The following is a 23232-nucleotide window of genomic DNA, read 5'->3' as shown; positions in this document are numbered from 1 at the left end:
TTTATAGGAAGACTGCAGCTGCTAAATCCCCCCTCACCTCACCATATGTAATCCTCATGTTATATCAGAATTCATGAAATTACCCTGCATTTAAATGTAGTTTTGAAAGCTGGGCGAGCTGGAGCTTGTCCCTAGCTTAAAAAGGTTGGATACGCTGCTCTACAATGCCTTGTCATCTTCTTTTGCAGCCACTTAATATGACTGTAAAAGGAAGAACATTTGTATCTCATGTCTGTTGTGGGGCTAATCAAATTTACAGCCCAATTCTAGGGAGTTAATGCTATTGGGGATTTGGATGAGCTGCGGTTTGGTCATTACAAAATTTCAGCTGTGTTTAATGCTAGTTATACTGCTTTATCATTCAGAAGACAGACTATAATTCTTCTTTAAAACTACTTTTCCACCAAATAAATGAAAATATATTGCTATACTGTATTTTTCTCTGCTTGTATTTTTACAGCTATTTCTATGTCAGCAAATAGCAATTTCAGAGCAGAATTCATCTCCTGGGCTTTTCAATGCTCTTTTAAAAATACAGCAAACATACTCTTGTGAAATAAAAAATGGAGATGGTGTGTTTAACAGCTTGATTTCAATGTGCCTTCTCCATCAGCCACATGATATGCAATGAAATTCCAATTGGTAGTGCCAACATGGTTAAAGAGACACACATTGGACTTAAAATGTACATTATGGGTGTTTGTATGCATTATATATATATTTTTATGAGCATTTATAAAGTAGAATTATATTTCTATTGCAGTACTTTACAGTTTTAACAGAGAACAACTGATGGAGCCAGTTATTGCACCATCTTAAGTCAGTTCTCAGAAAGATTTCTGGAGCACCTTAAAAACTAAAAAACCCCACCGCCTTATAAAAATCTTACAGTTTCTTCAGCCAAATATTTACAATGTACTTTTTTTTTCAGTCCAGGTTTAGATTCAGCTCTGTGTTGGGGAATTTGGAAGAGCTGGCCTCCAGCTGAAGAAGGAGAATTAACCTGGAAGAATTTCCAAAAATTAGATGGACCTTGAAAGGTCTTATTCTGTCTCCTGAGCTATAAATGACTCCTTTCTCACAGCTCTGAGAGGCATCCCATTGAGAAGCTCTATGGAACAACCGGTTCTGAAACATCAGTCACTAAAAATTAAATCTGCTTTCCTTTCTTTGGACAGGCTGTGTGGAATGCAGAAGAAAATAAACAAGTAATTTTTTAGTTATTTTGACTTCAGTTACACATTTAGAAGAGTTTTTGGTTAATGGGTTTCAAACTTTTTTTTTAGGCCTGCCACTCTTTCCAAATATACTGCTGTATTGCTTTTTGAATTAAAAAATCGGGAGTGCTTAGGTTTTTTGATTTTTTTTTTAAGGAAAAGTCCAGGTGGTCTGTATGTTGTCTATAGGATAGCTGCCTTGGAGTCATCTTTATACAGCAGCCCAGGCAGGACTGGTTACCCCAAAATTAAATGTCCCCAGAATAAAAGTTCATATTTTCAACAGCTACGTTTTGTTTGGTAATTTCAGTGCAAATAGCAGTGCAGGACATTATATATTCCCACACTGGCTTGCAATGAAAGCCAAGTTTTCTGAATTCAGTTTTTGTGGTTTTTAATATCGTACCAACCTTTAAGAAATAGGTCCCAAAAGACACACTAAAAAAAAAAATTAAGACTGGGGGAAAAAGCAGAAACTAATAATTCACTGAAACATCGGTTTTCTTAACAGCAAATGCTGACAGCTTGACGCACACCAAAAACATCCTTAAACTTAATTTTAAAAAATTATTTTGTTTCTAATTATATTTTATTACGTTGTTTTCAGTGGCATCCGGGCCAGTGTTACAAGAAGACTGGTCAGTGAAAAACTGCAGACAAAAGCATTGTCAGACATGCTATACCAAATATGTCATTGAACAATTTAATACTCCGAGAGGAAGGGATTAAGAGAAGATGAATTGTTTGTGAGTAATTTTATTTATAGTGTCACTTTGCCTCTGGAAGTTTCCATAGTTTGCCACATGTCACCTGTTTTAAACTTAATGAACTCCTAGAAGACCATGTCAAGGATACTGTGAGCCTTGATGTGGAAAATGAGGTATGTGAAATGCATCATGGTATCCTTCAGTGATCATACAGCAGCAGTGTTGCTCTCTTTTGCTATCATTAATAATAATGCGCAGACTAAGTAATTCTTTGGAGGCAGAGGCAGGTGAAGTGGCACACTGAATTACTCTACTAACCTTTCACCTTTGAAGAGAGTGCTCAAAATCAGGGCACAAGTGAAAACGAGTGCAGCGCAGCACTAATCCCTGTTTGTGCGGCAATAAAACTAGCCTCGCGGTTGGAAGTCTGATCAACACACGCGTACGAACTGGAACAACAGAGTGATTCAGGTCAGAACAAAGGGTGGTAGCAGGGCTCTGAATTACTTTACACAAGCTGAACTACCAGTTTATTTCTGACTATCCATATAGAATGTATTTAGCCATCTATGAGGCTCTTCGAAAACTGTACAGAAAAATGATAAAATGATCAAATAAGGTTGTATAAAAAAAGAGAGAACAAATAAAAATAATTGTTTCAGTAATGAAAAAAGGTAATCCTTAGAGGAGACAGGAACAAATTCTAGAAAGGTCTAGGAAAGAAGTTGGTGAAGTGAATATCCATTTGAGCAGTTACAGTTTATAGCAGAAATCATACGATATGGAGTACAATGAACTCTCTCCTGAACTTGTTTCAGAAACTAGTTTTGCAGATTTTGTTTGCCACACCTTAATAGAAAAATTCTATGTGTGTGCTAAAACATCAAAATATGCCTGCTGAAATTGCCTTAGAGCTCATGTATCTCATTAGGCTGGCTACTATGGTTGACATGGGTTGGACAAAGTGGACAACCATATGACCTTAAAGTGCTGTTTCCACCAAAGTAAAATAACAAGGGATGCAGTAAGATAGCCTTTGACATAGCAGTCTTAGATACAAGGTGATTGAATGTGTCGGAGTCAGAAGAAACAAAGGCTAACTTTGTTATGTCACTTCTCAGTTTGACATAAAACCCAGGACTGTCTTTCCAGGTATAGCATGGGAAATAAGGAAATACAGGGTAGATGCCTCAGAACTTGAGACACAGTCTTAGAAACGGATCTGAACATTTATACTAACCTCGTCTGCATCTAGAGAAGTAAGCAAAAACTGTCGTAGATACTGCAGCTTGGAGACTGTGTAATTTTAAAGCCTAAATTTTTTGCCCGCATAATGGGAAAGCCGACCTAGTGGTCACTGTGCTAACGCAGGGCTAAAGGAGACTTAGAGTTTTGCACCAGGCTTCCTATGAAGTTGTGTTCACCAGTACGTCCCATAGCCCTGGTCACTCAATCATCCAGCCCTTGCTACTTCTCTAAAAGTCTTCACTTAAAGTCTTTTTTCTGGGAGAAATCAGAGCAGGTGCAGGAGGAGAAAGAGAGGGTGAGATAAATCATGGAAGCCCCTGAGGTCTCATTCTGTTGTACAGCCAAGGTGTAGCCAGGGTGCCTGTCTGGGCAGGTAAGCACTGAAGCGGTCATGTCATACTGCTCACAAGGGGTGAAACTCTGGAGTGCTTCTTGATCTTCATGGTTTGCAGGTAGTCATGATGACTCCAAGAAAGTTAAGTGGTCTTACAGTGGTGCCTTATTTTCCCATCTGTAAAACTGGACTAATGCTTCTCCATCACCCAGGATATTCTGAGAATAAATATGCTAAAAATTGCAAGGTATCTGGATACTGTGGTAAATGTGGCTATATAGATGTGTATCATAAAGAGACTGATATCCATGGCTTGACTCTAAATTTTGAGCCCTGTAGAGTTGTCAGAAACGCATTTGTCTTCTGTTAGTTCATACAATGATTGAAGTTACATGAAAATTAAGGCATGTGTGACTTGATTCCAATGTCCAAACTGTTGTCTGGAGAAAAATGTTACCTATCTTCGAAAATAAAAGAGCTCTGCAAACCCAGTTTAGAAAACATCCATTTACTAAAACACCCATTTTGGATACATGGAAGGAGAAATTCATTCCTCTCTCTAGACTTGCATTTGATTGCTGTCAGGCCACCTACCAGAGATCTGTGTGAAATATGAGGCTGCCTAAGAAAAAGATGTTTCAGAAATAAGGAGTATTATCTGGCCCAATTTTATTAACATGGCTCTTAAAGCAAAGCGTTGGCAGTGATTCATCTCTGTATCTTGCCAAGGGAAATCATTCTTGTTTAAAGAGTAGGGGTTTTTTTCAGTGTTCAGTTTTTAGCTGGATTTCTATAAACTTCACTGGCTGACTGGGAGTTAGCTGAGGCAGTCATGGATCAGCAAAGCACAGTGTACTGATCTTGAAGAGTTGTCTTTAATTAAGGAAGAACATGCACCTATTAGAAGTGCCAGCATCTGGAACAATTAAAGTTCTGAAATAACACACTTCACTTTGATGCTTGGATGAGTCTCAAAATTAAAAGCACAGATACATTAGCAATGTATCTGTTCATAATAATGAACTCAATTGAGAAACAGTCATTATTATTAGAAAAAAAAAATAAAAAGGTGTTAGTAAATAAGAACTTGATATGAAAGACATTACATGCCACATGGCTTGACAAAATTTGCAGAAAAAGTTACAGCAATATGCATTTACCTTGTGGAAGATGACTGTGAGTAGATAATAAGGAAATCACAGCACTTGGATCTCAAAATGCTGTCAAGCAACCAAAATGCTAAGATCCATAATGTAACTGGCATGTATCCATAGGGTCATAACTATATTTTCAGAAAAACACTGTGGATATTTTTTTTTTTGCCTGAAGATTTACTAAGGGAGGGATAGCTGTTCTATAGGAATTCCAATGTGTTTAGCATTTCTTTCATTTAAAGAAAACCAAACCAGTTTTCTTCTGGATTTGTCTCTTCTCACTTCCCTCTAATCACCATCTCCAGGCAAAGGAGACCTATGAGTCTTACACATCCCGAACGAACAGTTTAATCCCAAAACAACTGGGTGTAAAGGCATTCCCTGTGATCATGCTTTGTGCAGTGTTAGACATCCTACAATCACACGTACCAAAGGTAGGTTATTCTGCAAGAAAACCAGGAGGCCCAACAGGATCCACTTAGCATGTGGATTCCCAGGGGAGAGGGAAGGGAGGAAGTGTTACTGCATGGTCTGGTATTTGGTGGCATTTAGACACAGAAGAAAACGAGTCCTAAAGGCATCTTCACTTTTAGGCAAAGGGTTTGAACGTGAGCAATATGAAAATCTTCAACTTAAACATATCAGAATCATTTTAAGTCAGATACAGGAGTCATCTGCATCCTGCTCTTGAATCTATCTCTTTGTTCCTTTACTGCAATTAATCCTTGGAATAACTAGAAAAGTCTACATACATTATGAATGCTGCTTATTTTGGTTTAATCAGATTTTCTCCTTGTCCTATTAAATCTCATTATTAACCTGATGCTTTTAAATCCAAAACTATTATTAGGAATCCCATACAAAATGTCAAAAGAATACAAGAGGCTTTTATTTATAAAGGGGGGGTGGTGGTGGAAGAATTTTATCCCTACTAAAGGCCTCTTTTTCATAGGCCAGGGCCTGAAATCCCTTGGCAAGTTGAACATCCCTTGGAACAGGAATAGGAACTAGGTATGCCTTGCATTAACACACCTCTTACTATTACCCAGTCATAACTTAAAATATATATAGTCAGGCCTCTCCATTCCTCCTCTGTACTTCCCTGTCTCCCAGGGAACATAAGGAAGGGAGTAGCAGGCTGTGTCTGGCTCAGATGTGTCTAAGTTCATATCTGCATCAAGAGTCAGGGAAGGAAAATGCCTGGAAACTAATTTGTTTGGGATTTTTGTTGGTATGGCCCAGATGCTCTCTTTGATGGGGCTGGCTTCTTGGGGCTTTCCTGGACTGCAGGCACGGATCGTTTGAGCCTGGTTGTGTGATCTCATGTTGGGACTGTGCCTCAAGTTGCCATCTGCATCTGTGGTCCATACGATTCTGGATGAGGCATCCCAAAATGTTATCGCACTTTAACTGTAGGAAACAGGTGCCATCTGAGCAGAGTATGGGACAGGGACCTCTGGAGTCAGTCTCACTGCTGACATGTACGCTTGGCAGGTTTCTGACAGTTCAGAGTGGTGAAGTCTGATCCCTTGAGTGCTACAGAATTTGCAGCAATACTGCCCTACCAAAAGAGGCATCCAAGGAAGACACTCGTACCAGCACACAGTGGCTCAAGAAAGTATGAAAACCAGAGTGCCACCCTGCCCTGAAGGTCGGTACAGGCCAGTTACGGCAATATTTCTGGAAGCTGACCACTGAGGTGACATGGGATATCATATGAAGGGAGCAGAGCGGTGTGAGCTCTGGCAATGACTGAGGATTCAGCAGGTGAGTGAGAAAATAACCTCATTTTAGTAAGCAAATGGACTATCCACTTCTAAATTAACTTCAGAACATGAATATAATTAGGCTTAATTACGAGCAGGTTCTAATAGGACTAGAAGGGAAAACAGGTTAAACAAAATCATTAGAATTCATCATGTAGGCAGGTTTAGCTCCTGGATTAGTTGCAATGAAGTTACATGGCAACGCTGAATAAAGACTGAATTCATGATATTTACAGCGATAATTTCATATTTAGTAACAGGTAAAATAACTTTATTTGGAAATCCTATCTTTCCTGCATGAGGGGTCACATTGCCTCCATTGTCATGTTTGACTAAATGATAATCACTTTGTCAAATGATTTCAGGCATTGGCATAAAAAGTCGTAAGATTGAGCCATAGAAAAAAGCTATACAGGGTAGAGATGGAAAAGACACGGAAGGTCACAAAGGCATCCCTTCTGCTGGTATAACATTGTGACTTACTGTGACTTCTACTTTCATGCCATTTTATCCAATCGGTACTATAAAGACCCAAGCAATGAGGATTCCAGCCCTTGAGAATTTTCTGAAATCTAATTAATCTTAAAGTTGCAAATGCTCCACTTCATAGAAGGGCCTTTTTCTAAGATGGAAAATTCTACCAACAATTTACTAATCAGAGTGCTATTTCTGTATCCCATATGAATGTGAAATCTTACAGTACAGCCCGTCCTTAAATTTGGGACAATTACACCATATATTTTGCTATTTAAGTAACTGTCTGCTACTCCAGTCAATGCACCTGAACTTAATTTGCTGTGAAAATAGGGATTCTGAAACACACACTGCAAATAATTTATTTGTTGCCTTTGATAGATTTGCAAAACTGTAAAAAACAAGCAACCATTTCTTCCTCCCCTGCTGAATAATGTAGAAAATTAGCCATGCAAAATAAAAGAGACATGTCTTGCAGTAGTGTAAATCATCTCTGAAGGTAGAATCTGAACAACTCAGGAATACTAATTTCTGAAATCTTACTCAAGAAAGTGAGAGACTAAATGATTTAATAGCTAACATACTTATATCCAGGATTATAAATTTTGCTTTTCAGGACTGACTCTACATTCTTGTTGGGAATCTGTTAGAGAGCCAAATGTAGCAGGCTTCTTTTCAGGAGCTTAAAGAATGTGGAGCAGTGTGATTTCTATGATGAAACAAGAATAACTGTATTTTAAGACCAGGAAGAAGCAGCCTTAAAAATAGTTGTGCTAATCAGGGTCCTGAAGGTAGTTCATAGGCAGTTAGTTAGAAACATATGGCATGAAATTTCAAAATCTGTCCTTGCCTTCAGGTTAAAAAAGGTACAGAGGGGGAAAAAAAAACCCCAACACCACTTAGTAAAATGGAACAAAGTCTAAATGAAAAATCTAGGGTACAAAAATTGAGCGGGACTGATGCCAGTTTATTCCAGCTGAGATTTAAGCTATTTGTACTAACTGGGAATAATGAATATTAGATTATTATGATATTAGAGAATTAAGTGTAGGAATACATGTAAATGTGATGTCAAAATTTATTGATTTTCTAGTTTTAATGATTTTTCCCTTAAACATACACAGTTCTATTAGTGAGAAAATACATCCAGTAGAATTGGTTAAGCCCAAAAGTGTTGTATCTACTTTGTTCAAAAGATTCCAGTGTAATCAAGGACATGTCTATATTGGCTAGACAAAACCTGCATGAAACAAAATAAATACACGTAATGACTGTAAATGATTGGAGTGTGTTTTGAAAGTAAAAGGCAGTTTACTTTGTGTCTTGGAATTCATTCAAATTAAGCTAGGACTCTATTTTATATATGAGAGATAACTAATAGCTTTATTTAAATACTTCACTTTGTTAGACATTTAACATTGATGACTTATTTTGGTCTTGGTTCACACAAAGATTTATTATGTGTATGTGTTAAATTACCTGTCTTCTCTCTGAGGTAATGGGCATAGGAAACCTCCACTGGTACTATTTTAAATTACACTTGTTTATTGGAAAGAAAATGAATTGTAACCTTTTGTATTTGTAGCATCCATCATTCATGCATTTTCTCAAGTACTTTTAATGACAGTTAAAGTAAAGCTCAGAAGCAGTGTGTTCCTTGAGTGAAAGTGAACAAACTTTTAAAAGCCCTATATGAATATTTATCATAGAGTTTTTATAAGCTTTATGTAAAAAAAACCCCCAAAATCAAAATTCCAGGTGTATTTTTTTCCAGCTTTCCTTCCATTTTGTGGTTAGACTGAATTTTGTGTGTTCTAGAAGCCCCTTTTGAGGAATAATAAAGATTAGGGACAGTTAAGGGCAGTGGCAAGACTCTTTCCTCTCATGAGTGCCAATTACATCCCTTTATTTCTTGATACAGATGTAAAAAGCCTCTTCACCGATTTGGATTTTACTCAGTCTCTGATTTAATCAAATGTCATTTAATAAACTGTTGGTTGGGTATTATTATGTCTGAAGTTCAATTTTTCACACCTTGTCTTAAATAAAAACAAAACAGAAGTAGAAAGCTTATTGAAAAGGACAAGAAATCATTAGCAGCATGGTCAAACCTTTCCCATTTAAGGAATGGTTGAAATCTAAGCTTATTTCTTCCGGAAAAAAAAGACAAAATAAAATGTGACAGGTAACTTTGTAAAGAAGATTATTAAAAAAGCGGTCTTGCTTATCTTTTCCATAGTAAGGAAAGAACACAAAGACCCAACACATTTAGCAAAAGTTTAAAGGAAGTAGATGCTTCATACACCGAATAGTTAAACACATCCAAGAATATAGTGCAGGAATATAAGAAGATAATTTAAGAAAATTAAAAAAGAATTAGAAAAAACTCTAGTCATGGCACCACCTAAGTTACCATTGCAAAGGCTGTTACTGGTCATGCTTCAACACATAATCTTATCACTAGCTGTGGTTAGGAGGGAATTTCCTTTCCCTTATATTACTGTATGAGTAAAGTGCTTTGAAGGAATTTTACACTTTTCACTGAACCACTGAGCAATGAGCAGTTGCAGACAACGTACCTGACTGAACCAAGTAGTACTGGTTTTCTGCTTAGGAATGACTATTCCTCCTTCTAGTCCTTATTCTTTGTAGAGTTACAGATATATCAGATAAAATAAGAATAGGGAAGTGTGGCTGGTCTCTGGAGCTATAGCTAGTGACTGCATTATGCCTTGGATACCACAAAATCCAGATTGCAGATTTTATTTTTAAAAAGTAATCTGTACCATTCACTTTCTAAATTACATAAACCCACCAATATTCTTATGTAAATAACCCCAGACACTTTTCAGAGGAAAAATGATTCAAGCAGACTGTAGACTTCTGAAACCATAATGAGGGGTTTAAAACTATGTATTTCTAAACAACTTTACTTCTATAGTTGTGTTAAACTTTTTAATAATGTCTTGTGAGTTTTGAATACCCGAAATCTAAACACATGAAATGCTTCTATGCTCATGAACAACACTCTTCTACACATAAGGTGTTGTCAATGTGCAACTGAAAAGAGCAAAGATTTAGGCCAACATAAATAGAAATCCTGATCCAAGCCTCCTCCCCCTGCACACATAATTAGGAGATATTCCAAGACATATTTTCCTGAGAACTACTAAAGGGATGACAGTTCACAAATGTTTCTCCTGCTGTTAAAATAATCCCCACAGTCATGGGTTCATGTGGAGGGGACTTAGTCAACTGATAAGAACAAAATCTTGTAACATTTTCATCAGCTCTTTATGGCAAAGCAAATTAATTCTCTTTCGGTGCTTACCTATGCATAATTCCCATAATGTGCTGCTGCATAGCTTGCATTTACATATATTTAATTTCACGTTTACAAATCCTGTCCGCAGAGTTTAACACATATAGGTGTATGTGTCTGCAAATATGTGAAGACCAGATGTATGTATGGCAGCTCTCTTCCTGGCAGTGCAGAGAGACTCCTAGTGAGACTTCGGATGCCTAAGCCCCATGGAAAGCACTGAAAACCCTGCTGGATGTCTGCCAGCATCTTTAGGTGCCTAAATGCCTTTAACATGTTGGTACTGCGTGTCCAGCTCAGAGTATGAGAAAATGTGTTTCAAACTATAGAATAGCAATTACTATAGTATACATACTATAGTACGGTACAGATAGTATACAGTACCTTTTAAAAGGAATGGAATGAGAAACCGCTGATGGACTATCAAGGATTTGTAAATATCAGCTGTAGAATAAACGATATGATCAGTCCAAATACAGACATATTACTTCAATAAATATAGAGTGGGTTTTGCAGAACTGGCAAGGGAACACACAGTATTTAAAGATAAATAAGTACTTTCAGGCCAGAAGAACTTTGTTGCAATTGACAGGATCGTTTTGCTCATACAGATGAGTTGATGGTGACGGGTTTTTCCCAAGGCAATCCTGCCCCTGATGTTGCCGTTCTGCACTCATTGAGAGCAGAACAAAACCCATCAGTTTTGTGCTACTTTTTCCTTTCGTGATCCTTTTGGACAACTTATTATGATGGCCTTTACGTAAAACAGCCAGCCACACGCACCCACCCACTCTGCTCCCAGTCCAGCAGCACCAATAAAGCAGAGCAAGCACACGCTACGTTTTGTATTTCCTAAGCAAAAGCCTCCAGAGTGAGCTCATTTCATTTGGAGACGACCCAAGGCAGAGATTTTAAAAGGGACAGAAAGGTTATGTTGTAACTTAGAACAAATAAAAAAAACATTACTACATGAATTGCCGCTCTAACTTCTGTTTACTGTCTCTTACTTGTTGCCGCACTTGAGTGACATGGCATAAGAGTATTTTCCTGCTCCAGATACAAAGAGAGCATTTTCCATTGTGCTGAAACAGCCCAGAAACCTGCCCGTTTCCTGACAGAGCACAGTATACAGACTCTGAAGAAAAGGGAAAAACAGCTCCAAGCTAAAGAATATAAATAATCTCAGACAACAGAGCAATTTCATTGTTTACACGACCCTCTGCTGCTTACAAAAAGGATATATGGCCAAACGAGATTATTTTGTTGTATGTCTGATAGTACTGTGCTGTGACGTTGCACCTGGTAGCCTGTGGGTGCTGAGGAAGAATGGAAGTAGCAGGGGTTAGCCAGCCTCATAAATCTGGACAAATTAAATATTATTTTGACAACTTCTAAGTATTTCAGTAATTTTCCAGAATATTCATCACATTTGACAAGTCTGCTCAAATATGTTCTCGATTATTACTGAAGGAGTACTTATGATTTTCCTGTCTTCTACATGTCTTGACAAAAATATTCTAAAAGGAAACAAAATTTCATTACAGCCCAGCACAGAACAGATTTTGGCACACGAAAGACTAGGAGTCCTTTCTGATAAGCTGAACAAAGCTGTTAAGCTGGTAAATGGGAAGGAGGAAATCAGATTGGATTCTGAAGTGAAGTTTCTGATAGTAGCAAAATGTGCAGATTATGGCTTTAAGGAAAAAATTACAAGAATGAGGAAAATGAGAAGTGGCTCATCCCTTGAACTTGCTGTCATCCAGAGTTTCTAAATTCACTTCATAACTGGGGGTGAGGGGAAAAGAAAGAATGATAATTGGGAAGTCTAAAAAATTGCAGGAGGAACATCTGATGTGAACTGGCAGTGACAGAAAGCAGCCTTTGCTATGGAAAAGCACCAGATGAGGAGAAACATCATACATGCTTCCTCTTAGATCAAGATATACAGAAGAACAGACAGAAAAAAGATGCATCCAGTCTGCTGAGTGGAGAGGGGCACGGACCTGTTCTTCATTACCCGGGGCTGGGTAGCCTTTTTAAAGTTCGAACATGGAAGCCAAACAGCAGAGTTGTGACCACAAGTCAGCCAAATCCTCACTTGGAGCCAAATGCTCCAGCATGGAACAGATTTTATTTTTACAGCTATGTTACATTTTCCTTTATTAAGCTGCCTTAGATTTATTTTTAAACTTTTTTTTTTTTTTTGGACAGGCTAGTGCTTTCAGATCTCACAGTAACGCTGAAAATAGATCTTTTTTATTGATGCAGTGGACATCTATTAGTGTATTACAATACATGCTTGTATGGCTGGAGCTTATCAGCTGAAAAAACAGCACTATTCCTGTGGAACCTAATGTGTCGACACATGGTCGCTTTGCAAATGGCCGTGGCAATTTTGGATGTTAATGCCCCTGCACCAGAGATGATCACTCAAATGCAGAGTCAGGAGAACGGATTGTGTCAGAGGGTCTCCTGTTGAAGGCTGGCAGCCTTGCTCCACCTCCCAGTGGGAGACAGGTTTTCCTGAGAGGGTTCAAATGAACCTGCTTCCCTTTGCCTGGGGTGTGCAGAAGACAATTCCATGGGCGATGCAGTGGGCAGGAGCTCCTGGCACCGTGTCAATACTTTGTGGAAGTTGGTAGAGATTAAGGAATTGCTACAAACAAGCATTTGGATGAAACTTAAATATCCCACATACCAACACAAATTCAAAATGTGGAGGTGCTAAAAACCGTCTAAACATCAGATCTATCCACGTCGCACTTGCGCCTGTACACTGGGGCCTCCTGACAGGCATGCAGGTATGCACCCTGGCTGGAGCGATTCCGACAGCGAGCTTCAGGGAAGGCTGCTGAAGGCAAACCTGCTGAGGGATGGGGCGGTGGCATTGCAGCAGGACACCAACTCCCCTCCAAAAGCATACACTGCTGGCTGAAAGGGAAATGGGCTGAGAAATCGAGACAGTACGCTAGTTCAGTTCTTCCCCTTGCATGTTGTCTGACTTAAATCTCCCCATCTACTCCTGTTTTGCAGAGGTCCTGGAAACAGGCAGCAGCAGTTCTAGCAGCTTTGTAGCAGGGCAAATACCATTTAGGCTTTTAGGGCTTTTATGCTTATGTTGAAAAGTCACTCTCCAAAGTGCTGTTTCAGATCCCATTGAGGATCAAAGATATGCATTAGATTATACCACTGAATCCTTTTCTGCAAAGTATGACAGAACTGGGATTTTATACTCTCAGCAGTAAGAGTGCAGAACCTTACAAACCTTTATGAAAATAACAAGGGGAAAAAATAAGAAAAGGGAAGAAGAATATCATAGTAACTGCATCCCACCTCTAAAGTTTCCTAAATATTTAGCATCTCATGCAGGTGCAGGTAAGGGCGTTAATATCTTTCCAGCAGAAAATTTAGGCAAACCTAAATCATGCCAAACCACATGGATTACTTGTAATTGTAACAGAAAAACAACAATAACATGTTATTCAAAATTGCCAGTTATACCTACTCTCTGATGAGAACAATTAAGTTTCTTTGGAAGATAAAGGGAAAACATAAGGATGATTCATATGAAAAGCTTGAAAGCATATCTCATGTCCCTTCATGAGACAAGTAAAGATCCCCATAATCTTAGGCTCTTTTGTTTATCTATGCTTAGATAAATGTAAGTAATTAAAATGCACAGCCACATTACTTAATGTGGGTTAACAAAGTATGAAAGCATCTAGGAAATTCATGATTCATGGCAGTACTTGTAAAACACCAGCACATACACTTCTAAGCGAGGTACATTACATTTGAAAACCACAATATGCGTTGTGAAGTTTTTTAACATAAGCAGTCTACTTTTCAGACATGCTGAGCAACTGCAACTTCTATAAAAATTGATGGGGCTCACATCAAAGTAATGTAGCAGTACCTGTCCAACTCATTTACTCTCGTAAGTACCTTTACTGTGAGGACGCGTACACTTCAATCTCAAACTACGTTTACAGCAAACTTTACACATCACACTGCACAAACTGTCTCAGACTTTCTGGTGGGTTTAAAGGATAACGAGAGACAAGCAGTTTTACACTGCTAATATAATATGCCACTGAAGTATCTGAGAGCAGAGTCAGACCAACTAACCTGGCCAGTGCTGACCGAGGTGAAGTGGCTACTGCTGTCAGTTGTTTGTGCGTTTCCTTTGCCAAAGGTTAATGCCCTTTTCTAGCAAAGTTTTTTCTTTCTTTTGCTCTCTCTTCCTTCCTTTTCCTGTTTTTCCCTTTTTTTTTCCTTTTCCTTTCTCCATCATTTCACTGAACTGGGGTAGAAAGCAGAAAAGCAGTGAAAATGACAGGTCTAAGAAAGAAAGAACCTTTGACAGCACCACCAGTGAGATAGAGACATCCGATGGGGAGCAGCAAATATTTCAACCGGGATGATGGTGATGATGAGCGGGTTAGTCTGTCTAGCCATGCCTCATGCCCTGATGAACTCCACATGAGTCAGGCACATTGAGGAAGGGTGACTGCAGAGTGATGGAGGGACAGGAGGGGGTTGCGAGGACGAGTAGGGGAACAGAAAGCCTCTCTTATGGAAAGAGGCTAATAGACACAGGTCTGGTGAGTGTGCAGCAAATAAAGACCAGGAGGAAAGAGGTTGGTTCTTCATTAACACATCAGGAGTGAAAAACAGGAAACTGCCGCTTAAGCTATAGGATAAGGGTTGCTTAAAAACAAGTGGGTATAAAATTCCCGTCAGTCAGTTCAGGCTAGCAATCAGGCAGCGGTTTCTAAAGAGCAAAGCAAGCACGGCTCTGTAGAGTCTCTGCTCCTCAGCAGTTTCTGTGGTTACAGCAGCCAGCCAAGTGCCTAACCGGGCACGTTTGTAGGACAGCAATGCTTTGGCTGTTCCCCATCTCAAGCTGCCCCTCTTATCCTGTCTGCACCACCGTGCACATCCCCATTGCAGGAGCTCGCAGCTGGGCACGGCCTGCCACACAGGGAACAGGGGCAGGACTGAAGCATTTGGTTCGGGAATGCCAATGGTATGACTGAGAGATAAAATCCCCACTGGGCGTGGAACTTGTGTGGGAAAAATGGTAAGGAGCGAGAGGCGGAGGATGACACCAGAAGTGCAGAGGCTGGTGTGAGGGAGATATTGCACGTTTTGATCTGATGTCCTAACCAAGGCTTAGCCGCGTATTATTAAGCAGACACGATTCGATGTTAAGAGTGTTCAGACATTGGGGATAATCAGGCCAGCCAAGTTTAAACTCTGAATGTGTGAAAAAGTAGGCCACATGAAGAAAAAAGTTGCAGCACAGTCTTGTTGGTGTTTCAATTTATTTTCTCTGAAGCATTTGCAAATGAGAATTTTCCTGGGGCTCAGGAACCTTTGGCAGGGCTGAGGTGGCAATGACCAACTGAGAATGGTAAGCATTTCAACCCAGATCAGCATCACCAGCTCTCTAGATATAAAAATAATTAATTTGTTTTCGTACTTGAAGCTCAGTAAAAATACAAAACCTCAGGGGCCATTCATGCTTGAAAGCTCCTTTGGATTAAGGCAGTGTGGGAGTTTACACTCCTCGGGCTCTGCTTGAATACTTAAAGAACAGTTGACTTTTACTGCAAGTAAGAAAGTTTTTTGTAACTTGACTTAATACATTTTCAAAGAGGGGAGTGTCCACACATGGAGTTACTTTGAAATAACTGACTGCCCACATAGGCAAGCCCTAACAGCTAGCACAGAAAGTAAATATTTTCAGTGCTCAAGCACAGAGCCTACAAGCACTTACTCACACACTTGGTCTCATGCAGATGAATGTATCTACCAGGTTTTGTAGGGTTGATCATGCACATGCCAAATTATTTAGAGGACCGGGGCCATGCTTTGTAGAGAGATATGTGTGCTGTGCCCCAGCATACCACCTTAAAGAAAAATATGGATCCCCAGACTGAATGCTAGTGTATCCCACCATCTCTCCCATCTCTCTGATACCCTTCCAGTTGGCTCTCTCACACTCCCAGATAATTCACACATGTTCACTCATACACAGACTCTACAGCACCCCTTCCCTCCATGAAAAAGTCAGCCAGCTGTTACAAAATTCAGACATTTCATTAACACAGTTTACTGGCTGATACTGCCAAGCAAAATAGAGACAATTAATAATAATCAGGACTGAAGGGTCTGAGACAGCTTATGAGTAAAGGATTGTATTAGTTGTTTAAAAAGGACAAACTTGCTCCTGCCTGGAGTGATAGGGAACAAAGGGCGGTGATGTATAACCGGGGAGGAAAGAGACTCTCTCCGTGGGTTTTGTAGATTACTGTGTGAATGACAGGAGCGGCAGGAGCAAATACCTCTTTTCATTTGCTCAGCCTGCTGGAGAAGAATAGCAGCGCTTGCCAATGAAGCTGCAGCTGTGCTCCAGCTCCGTTTAATCACTGTGTATGACTGAGGGTTAATTAGCTGCCATTCTTACTGCTATTTGTTGTTCTAATGAAGATTTGCATAAATGTAAGACTAGGGGGTAACTGATACTTGATTTTTCCCTTCAGAGAGGCTGGGGGTGGAAAACTCACCCATCCCAAATGTTTATGTTTGTGGGAGATTCAGTGTTGCCTTTCCATTTGACCTGATCTGCTTCTTGCTGATGAATGGTGAACAAAGAGTTCAGAATTGCTTATCAAATCGAGACTCCTGTTGGGTTTCTGCCTTTAGAAAGGGGCAGACTAGTTAGATGAAGAGAGTACCGAGGGATTAGAAAATTACTCCCAGCTGACAGAGAGGAAAATAAATACATGCATGTTTCTGTATCTATATACCTACATATATATATGCAATATATTTCAGTGATAGGTATCTCAGTGATATATATGTATCAGTGATGTATACATCTATCTATCTATCTATCTATCTATCTATCTATCTATCTATCTATCTATCTATCTATCTATCTATCTAATCATATTCAATCTGGATGGCATGGAACCAATAATTTGTTAATGATAAAATGTCATTAAAAATTGATGGGACAAGCAGTACAACCAGAACAGGCTGTAGCATATTAGGCAATACACTGAAAAGTAAGAACTTATAAGTTTTTGCAAGCCTTCTGTGGTCCATCACTAACATTCAAAGTCCATTTATTATAAAAGAAGTATCTAACACGAAACAGGTGATCTCAAAGGAAGGCAAAAATGACTCAGTGGTTCACATCTACCTGGCATCAGCTCTTTCTAAGAGGGGAATTCACAATACAAATTAAGAAATTGCATTGATTCCCCCAAAAAATCATAGGAAAGTTTTAACATGAAGCAATAGCAAAATCCAAAACTACCTTGTAATTAAAGAGAACATCTGAAAATGAAACATTACAAAATTGTTTTATTTACTATGGTCATGACAATGCTTACAGCTACTAACTGAAAGAAACTGAAGGGAAGAATATCATCCTGTTGTTAGTACGCTAACTTGTTGTGCATGATAATATGTTATGGGTATATGTTTTCAGTGTCCCTCTTACACACTTGGTCAGCTAAAAATATTGTTTGACAGCATCTGTAAAACAGTCTAAGGGAAAGAAAAAGATTGAGGGCAGAGGTAGTAAATTTCTAAGTTTCAGATCACTACTGGAAAGCGGACAGCTTTCAAGTTGACTGCATCCCTCCAAAGAGAGGTGACCACAAATGAGCATGTACTTATTGCGAGTTTCTCAATCCCAACACAGCTTTGCAGCATCTCTAGCGCTTTACCTGTTCTCTAAGCCACAAAAGCAAATATTCATTTGCTTTTCTTCACAGTTCTGTTATCCATCTACCTGACGTCCTATGCCTGCCTGGCACCTCTGCATATTTTGGGGTAGACACTAGTAGAAGTCAATCTTTCAGGGACATAAGCAGAGACCATCCAACACACCTGAAATAAATGTGCCTGAAATGGTAACACAGAGCTCCTTTACCACTCCAGCTCTTAGCTGGAAGGAAAGCCATGGGTTTTAATGTTATATATAGTAACAAGCCCACATGAAAATAAAAAGTCAAGTGCATTTTTGCTCACTTTCACCTTATTTTGAGCTTGGAAATAGATCAGTCTTCTGTTACAGCATTGACTCAGCCCTTGGTTATATAAGAATCTCACATTCTGCCCTTTGGAAAACAATTTTTAGCCCTTTGGTTTGGGAGGAAAGTTTGAAAACAGGAAACCTAAAGGTTTAAAAACTAGATGGCAAATTAAAAAAAATATTGAAGTGTACAATAAATAAACCTGCAACAACCCTCACAAATGTGTAAACAGATCACTTAATTTTTCTTTAATGATTCTTTAATAATTCCTACATACTGCCATTTTCCAAGGCTGCAGTCAGAATCATTCATTGGTAAATAGGGTAAGAGAAAGTGGAAATTACAGATCTAGTGGTCAATGGCAGAAAACAAATCTACAAGAGCTGAGGGAAGAGGTTAAGTGCTATGCTAGTTAATAAGAATGACAGCTTGCTTTGAATACTCATACTGGCTGTCCAGGATATTGAATAAACCTCATTTAAATTAATTTTCATTATTTGTAGAGTCTGTGTTAGACATCTATCATTGTCAGTACTATTAATATTCCTTTCAGAGACCATATTATCAGCATATTTAAATGAAAGCTTTCCTTTTCAATATTTATTAACTCATTAATATTTCTTGGTACTAATATCCTGGCTGTAATATACAAATTAGTGTCTACTGCAAGGTATTTTCAACTGATTAGACTTTTTGAATACAAAGATTTTAATTATCAAGTACTAAAAATGCACTTGAGCTCCCAAAATTGTGCTTTCTTTCTGTACTATATCTTAATATAAATGAATGGCATTTAAAATTTACATTTTTGTAGTTTTTTAGTAGGTATCAGTAAAACAGTGCACTGACCACGTCCTGATAGCTGACTGAATATGAACTGTGAATGAACGTGAATGTCAAAGTTAATTTGTCTTACCCGGGTTGCAGTCTGTGAGGAGGGAGCAGATGGAGAGGAGAACTTTAGAAATGGTTAATGCTGGGCTCCAGTTGTCTTTTAAAATGTCCAGGCAGATGACGCCTTGGCTGTTAATATTACAGTGGTAGATTCTTGTCCGAAACGTTACCTAGAAAAGACAGTGTGTCGAAGTACAACGGTGTTCAAACCAATAATTACACAATTAAAAAATTATACGAAATAACTTTCTGCTTTCCTGGTTGAAGTGACAATATTCTGCTACTGTGAATTAAAGACTGGGCGAGATAGGGTTATTCATAAGAAAATAAAGGAAATAAAGTCTGCCTCTTCCACCTGTGGCAGCAGTGGAATTGCTTTGTGCAAGGTGCGAATGGGACACGTTTCCCAAGCTTCCTCTTGCCTTGGTCTCACTGATCTCATTAGTTTTGCATGGGCCAAAAAAACCTGTTCCAGCCCCTGGTCTTGACAATGTTTATAACCCAGGCCCACAGCTAGTTTGTGCTTTGATGGGAGGCAAAAGAAGACAGTTTCTTCTGCTGTCTTCACCTGTCCACCGTTTGACCCAATAGATTAAGCTGGATAAAAAATGTGGAGGCATCAGATCAGTGACTCCTGGAAAAAGTAAAGTGAAATATCTTTGAGAAAAAGTGCTGAAATAAAATGCTTTTATTTCCAAATTTTAAGTTACAGTTGAATCAGTAGAATTGCTACAAACACCTCTTGGGGTATTTTTTGTAGTTCAGGATTTCTGTATCCATTTTATATTGTCTCCCAGGTGATCCTACATGTAACAAACCAAGGAGAAGATCATGTCTTTTAGCCTAGAATCATAGAACAGAATCATAGAATCATAGGTTCTAGAATGATGTGATCCCACTTCAGGTTGAAGATATAGGCCTTTTATTTTAAAAGAAATTCACCTACGAAAGTCCACTTCATAGTTCAGAATGAATACCAGGGCTACCAGATGAGAAGGGACAATATAAAAAAACCTACCCCTTGGGGGTCTCCACCAAGGACTAACTTCTCCATCAGTTCTACCCAAATGACAAGCCATACCAGATGGTTTTAATGACATGTTCATAACATCTAAAATTAAGATGTACAATTTCAGTGGTCTACCTCATGAGCAATAACCCTGCCAACAGAGGGACTGATTAGGCAGGAGACAATGGCAGGCAAAGCACACCCCAGTTCAAGAGAGCTGTGCTTTTCACCAGAATTGGACAGTGCTAATAACTGGGAGTGCATAGGCACCTATCCCTGCTCTACCACACAGAGAAACCTGCTTCTGGAGAGCAACGGTAACTGATGACAAGCATGCTCCTGTTCTGAGTTTATTTAATATCAGAAGTCTCAGTGATTTCAGTGGGATTGAGATCAGGTCACTTATCAGTAAGCAGAAGAGAGCATACAAGTGAAATAACACAGTACCTGTTCACTTCTATTAAAAAAAAATATGTTCTCTAACACACAGAAAAATTCTGCCCCTTTGGATTAAATCAAGCAGCATTGACAAAATAATGGAAAGAAAAGGTAGTAGATTTCTGGTATTAAAACACTACATTCAGCAAGAAATACTTTTTGTCGTAAGTACTTTTCCACATAAATCTGGGAAAGCACTTTTGGGTCCAGTGTCATGCACCAGTGAGTTCTGTAACAAAGATCTCAACAAAGCAAGTTCATCAGTTTTTAAACGCATCTATGTCCAGAGGCATTGCCAATTAATAGGATAATTCAATAGTTTGCCACTCCATATCCTACGTATTTGTAGGTTCTTTTTTTTCCCCGTACAGTTGTGGTTTTTCTTGTTGTTTTCCAGCCTAAGTGCTTAACTTCCAGGACTTCTATGAGAATTTAAAATATTTCTGGCACAATGAGCTCAATTCATACAAAAACACTATAGCCAGATGATCTATTTTTTCCCCCTCATTAAGAGTCCAAGCACATTCAGCATCTGGAGTGAAGGAAGTCTTTTGCAAGATCAAGAAAATAGTATTTAGTGATAAAATGAAATGTTCGTCTACAAAGGGAAACCATTTTGAACAAGGAAGGTTACAAATACACAAAAGTGGCAAACTACCTTACACAAACTGCATGTTGAAAGTGTCCACAAAGGGAGCTGGTGTGGAGGAGCATCCTGTGAATCTGAGGTCAGTGCTCATTAAATCCACAGACAGATTAACTCCAGGCACTCTTACACTTGAGATAAAAGTGAACCAGGGAATGCTTCCTAGCAGGATGTTCTATGACTCCGGCAAACACTTTAGCACCTGCTTAATTTTAAGTATTGTATACTTACTTCTCAAGATGTTGCTGGAATAAAGTTTATGTTTAATTATTTTTCCCAAAAAAAGTTGAATCCATTGCACAGATTAAATTATACCCTCTAAATTATTTATAGATGGGCCAATCTGAGCTTGTAACCTGCTTAAGAGAAGGCAATCAATTTGAGCCTGTATTTTAACGTGTAACTGTTTTGCCATCAGCTGAAAGGACAGACACGTTGCTACATGTTCCCCTGACTCAGCTGCTTTTCAGTCACTGAAGGAGAGACACTAGGAATTTGGCAGGATTCAGAGAGCCACTGGGATGAACGAAGGTAGTTCATGCCTTTCATAAACTGTTCATCACTCCATTGCTGTCTTAGGGTATCTGGTGATTAAATGCACCTGTGACTACACCCATTTGTAGTTGGAAGGCTACTTCTAGCAAATATGTAGACCTGAAATGTAGCATTTTTTCCCTATGAGCACATCTTAAACCTGTGGCACTGAGGAAGGCGCCCACTCGCAAGATAAGGCTTACTGCTTATCATTGACAAATATGTCACCGGCTTGCCAAACATGCCAGTGCACTTTAGAGTGCTTGCCTAAGTACAGAGAGATATTTTAATGTCAAAAAATTAAAACCTTTCATAATTCAAAAGAAGCTGTATTAATGGCAGCCTTAATACACTGGGGCTGGGACTGACGGAGGCAGGTAACAGTGTTCCTATCCCAAAGCAGTACACAGTACAACTGGGATGACATACTGCTTTCCTTATCTAGGAATTGCCTAAAAATTGCAGCTAATGTGGGAAATGATGACATGCAACTTTCTGGATGTTGTGTTTACCATACCCACATTTTAAAGTTATGCAGGGTCATTCCTATTATATGTGTAGAGGGAAACCAAGTGATAAAACCATTTCAGGGGAACTACATTTTCTTTATTATGGTCATATTTTTGCCTTAGATGCCACTTAAATGGTTCCTATAAATGGTGCACTCTAATTCTATTTATCCTCTAATGAAAACACCTAAACAATCCCATGCAGGGGCTCAAGGGAGTGTGTGGGAGTATAGGAGAAGTTATCCTTAGACAATTGAATGGTAGAGGAGTCATTTATCTCTTTTTTTGAATGATAAGTGTCCTCTATGGATTTATTCTCTTTGATTCTGCACTTTTAAGAGGGTTATTTCATTTTTGTTGAATAAAAGTGCAGGTCAGAAAAATGCGAATTACAGCAAATAGGGAAAAATGGGACTATCTTCTGAACACTGTAAGAGTACTATAAACAAGCTTTTGAAAGGTAATGATAAGGAATTTATATTCAGTCAGTTTTGGAGTAAACAATAATAAACTCTTCTGTTTATCTCCTGCTGAATGCCAAACCCTTCTGAATACTGTAAAACAGAATTAAACAAATAAAAAACCCCCTTTATATAGTCTCTAAGAAGAAAATTAGGTTGACTATTCAAAAGGGGGAGAAAAAATGACTAGAAAGAAAAGAAGTACATGCAAAGTTATGGTTGGATGTTCATTGAATAAGTTTCAGGACCCAAAAAGACTGTTTATAAAATCTAGGAAGAGTGAATTAAGATGGTTTTCAGTTGAGTGATTGGAGGCAACTGGTTGTAGGCAAGATAAAGTATTCCTGGATCTCAGACTGATTTTGAATACTAGTTTTCCAGCATGATGTAGTCCTAAAGTCACTCACTATCTCTCTTTTGCACCTAATCTTCCTATGTTAGGTCTAAACCCAAGCAGCCACTGTG

General features: G+C 38.8%; 1 protein-coding gene across 3 annotated transcripts in view; it reads right to left on the bottom strand.

Annotated features, from left to right (window-relative positions):
• LOC142052717 (ubiquitin-conjugating enzyme E2 E2) overlaps positions 1 to 23232 on the bottom strand; it is a 224205-nt gene that overhangs the window by 5449 nt on the left and 195524 nt on the right. For all 3 annotated transcript variants that reach the window (XM_075083230.1, XM_075083231.1, XM_075083232.1), the window contains exon 5: positions 19193 to 19340. In XM_075083230.1, coding sequence (XP_074939331.1) covers positions 19193 to 19340 — 148 coding nt within the window. The remainder of the gene's footprint in view (positions 1 to 19192; positions 19341 to 23232) is intronic.

This window comes from Phalacrocorax aristotelis, chromosome 2 (assembly GCF_949628215.1).
Source record: "Phalacrocorax aristotelis chromosome 2, bGulAri2.1, whole genome shotgun sequence".
NCBI lineage: Eukaryota > Metazoa > Chordata > Aves > Suliformes > Phalacrocoracidae > Phalacrocorax > Phalacrocorax aristotelis.
The sequence above is the reverse complement of the archived record's forward strand: the minus strand, read 5'-3'. Positions and strand labels throughout refer to the sequence as shown.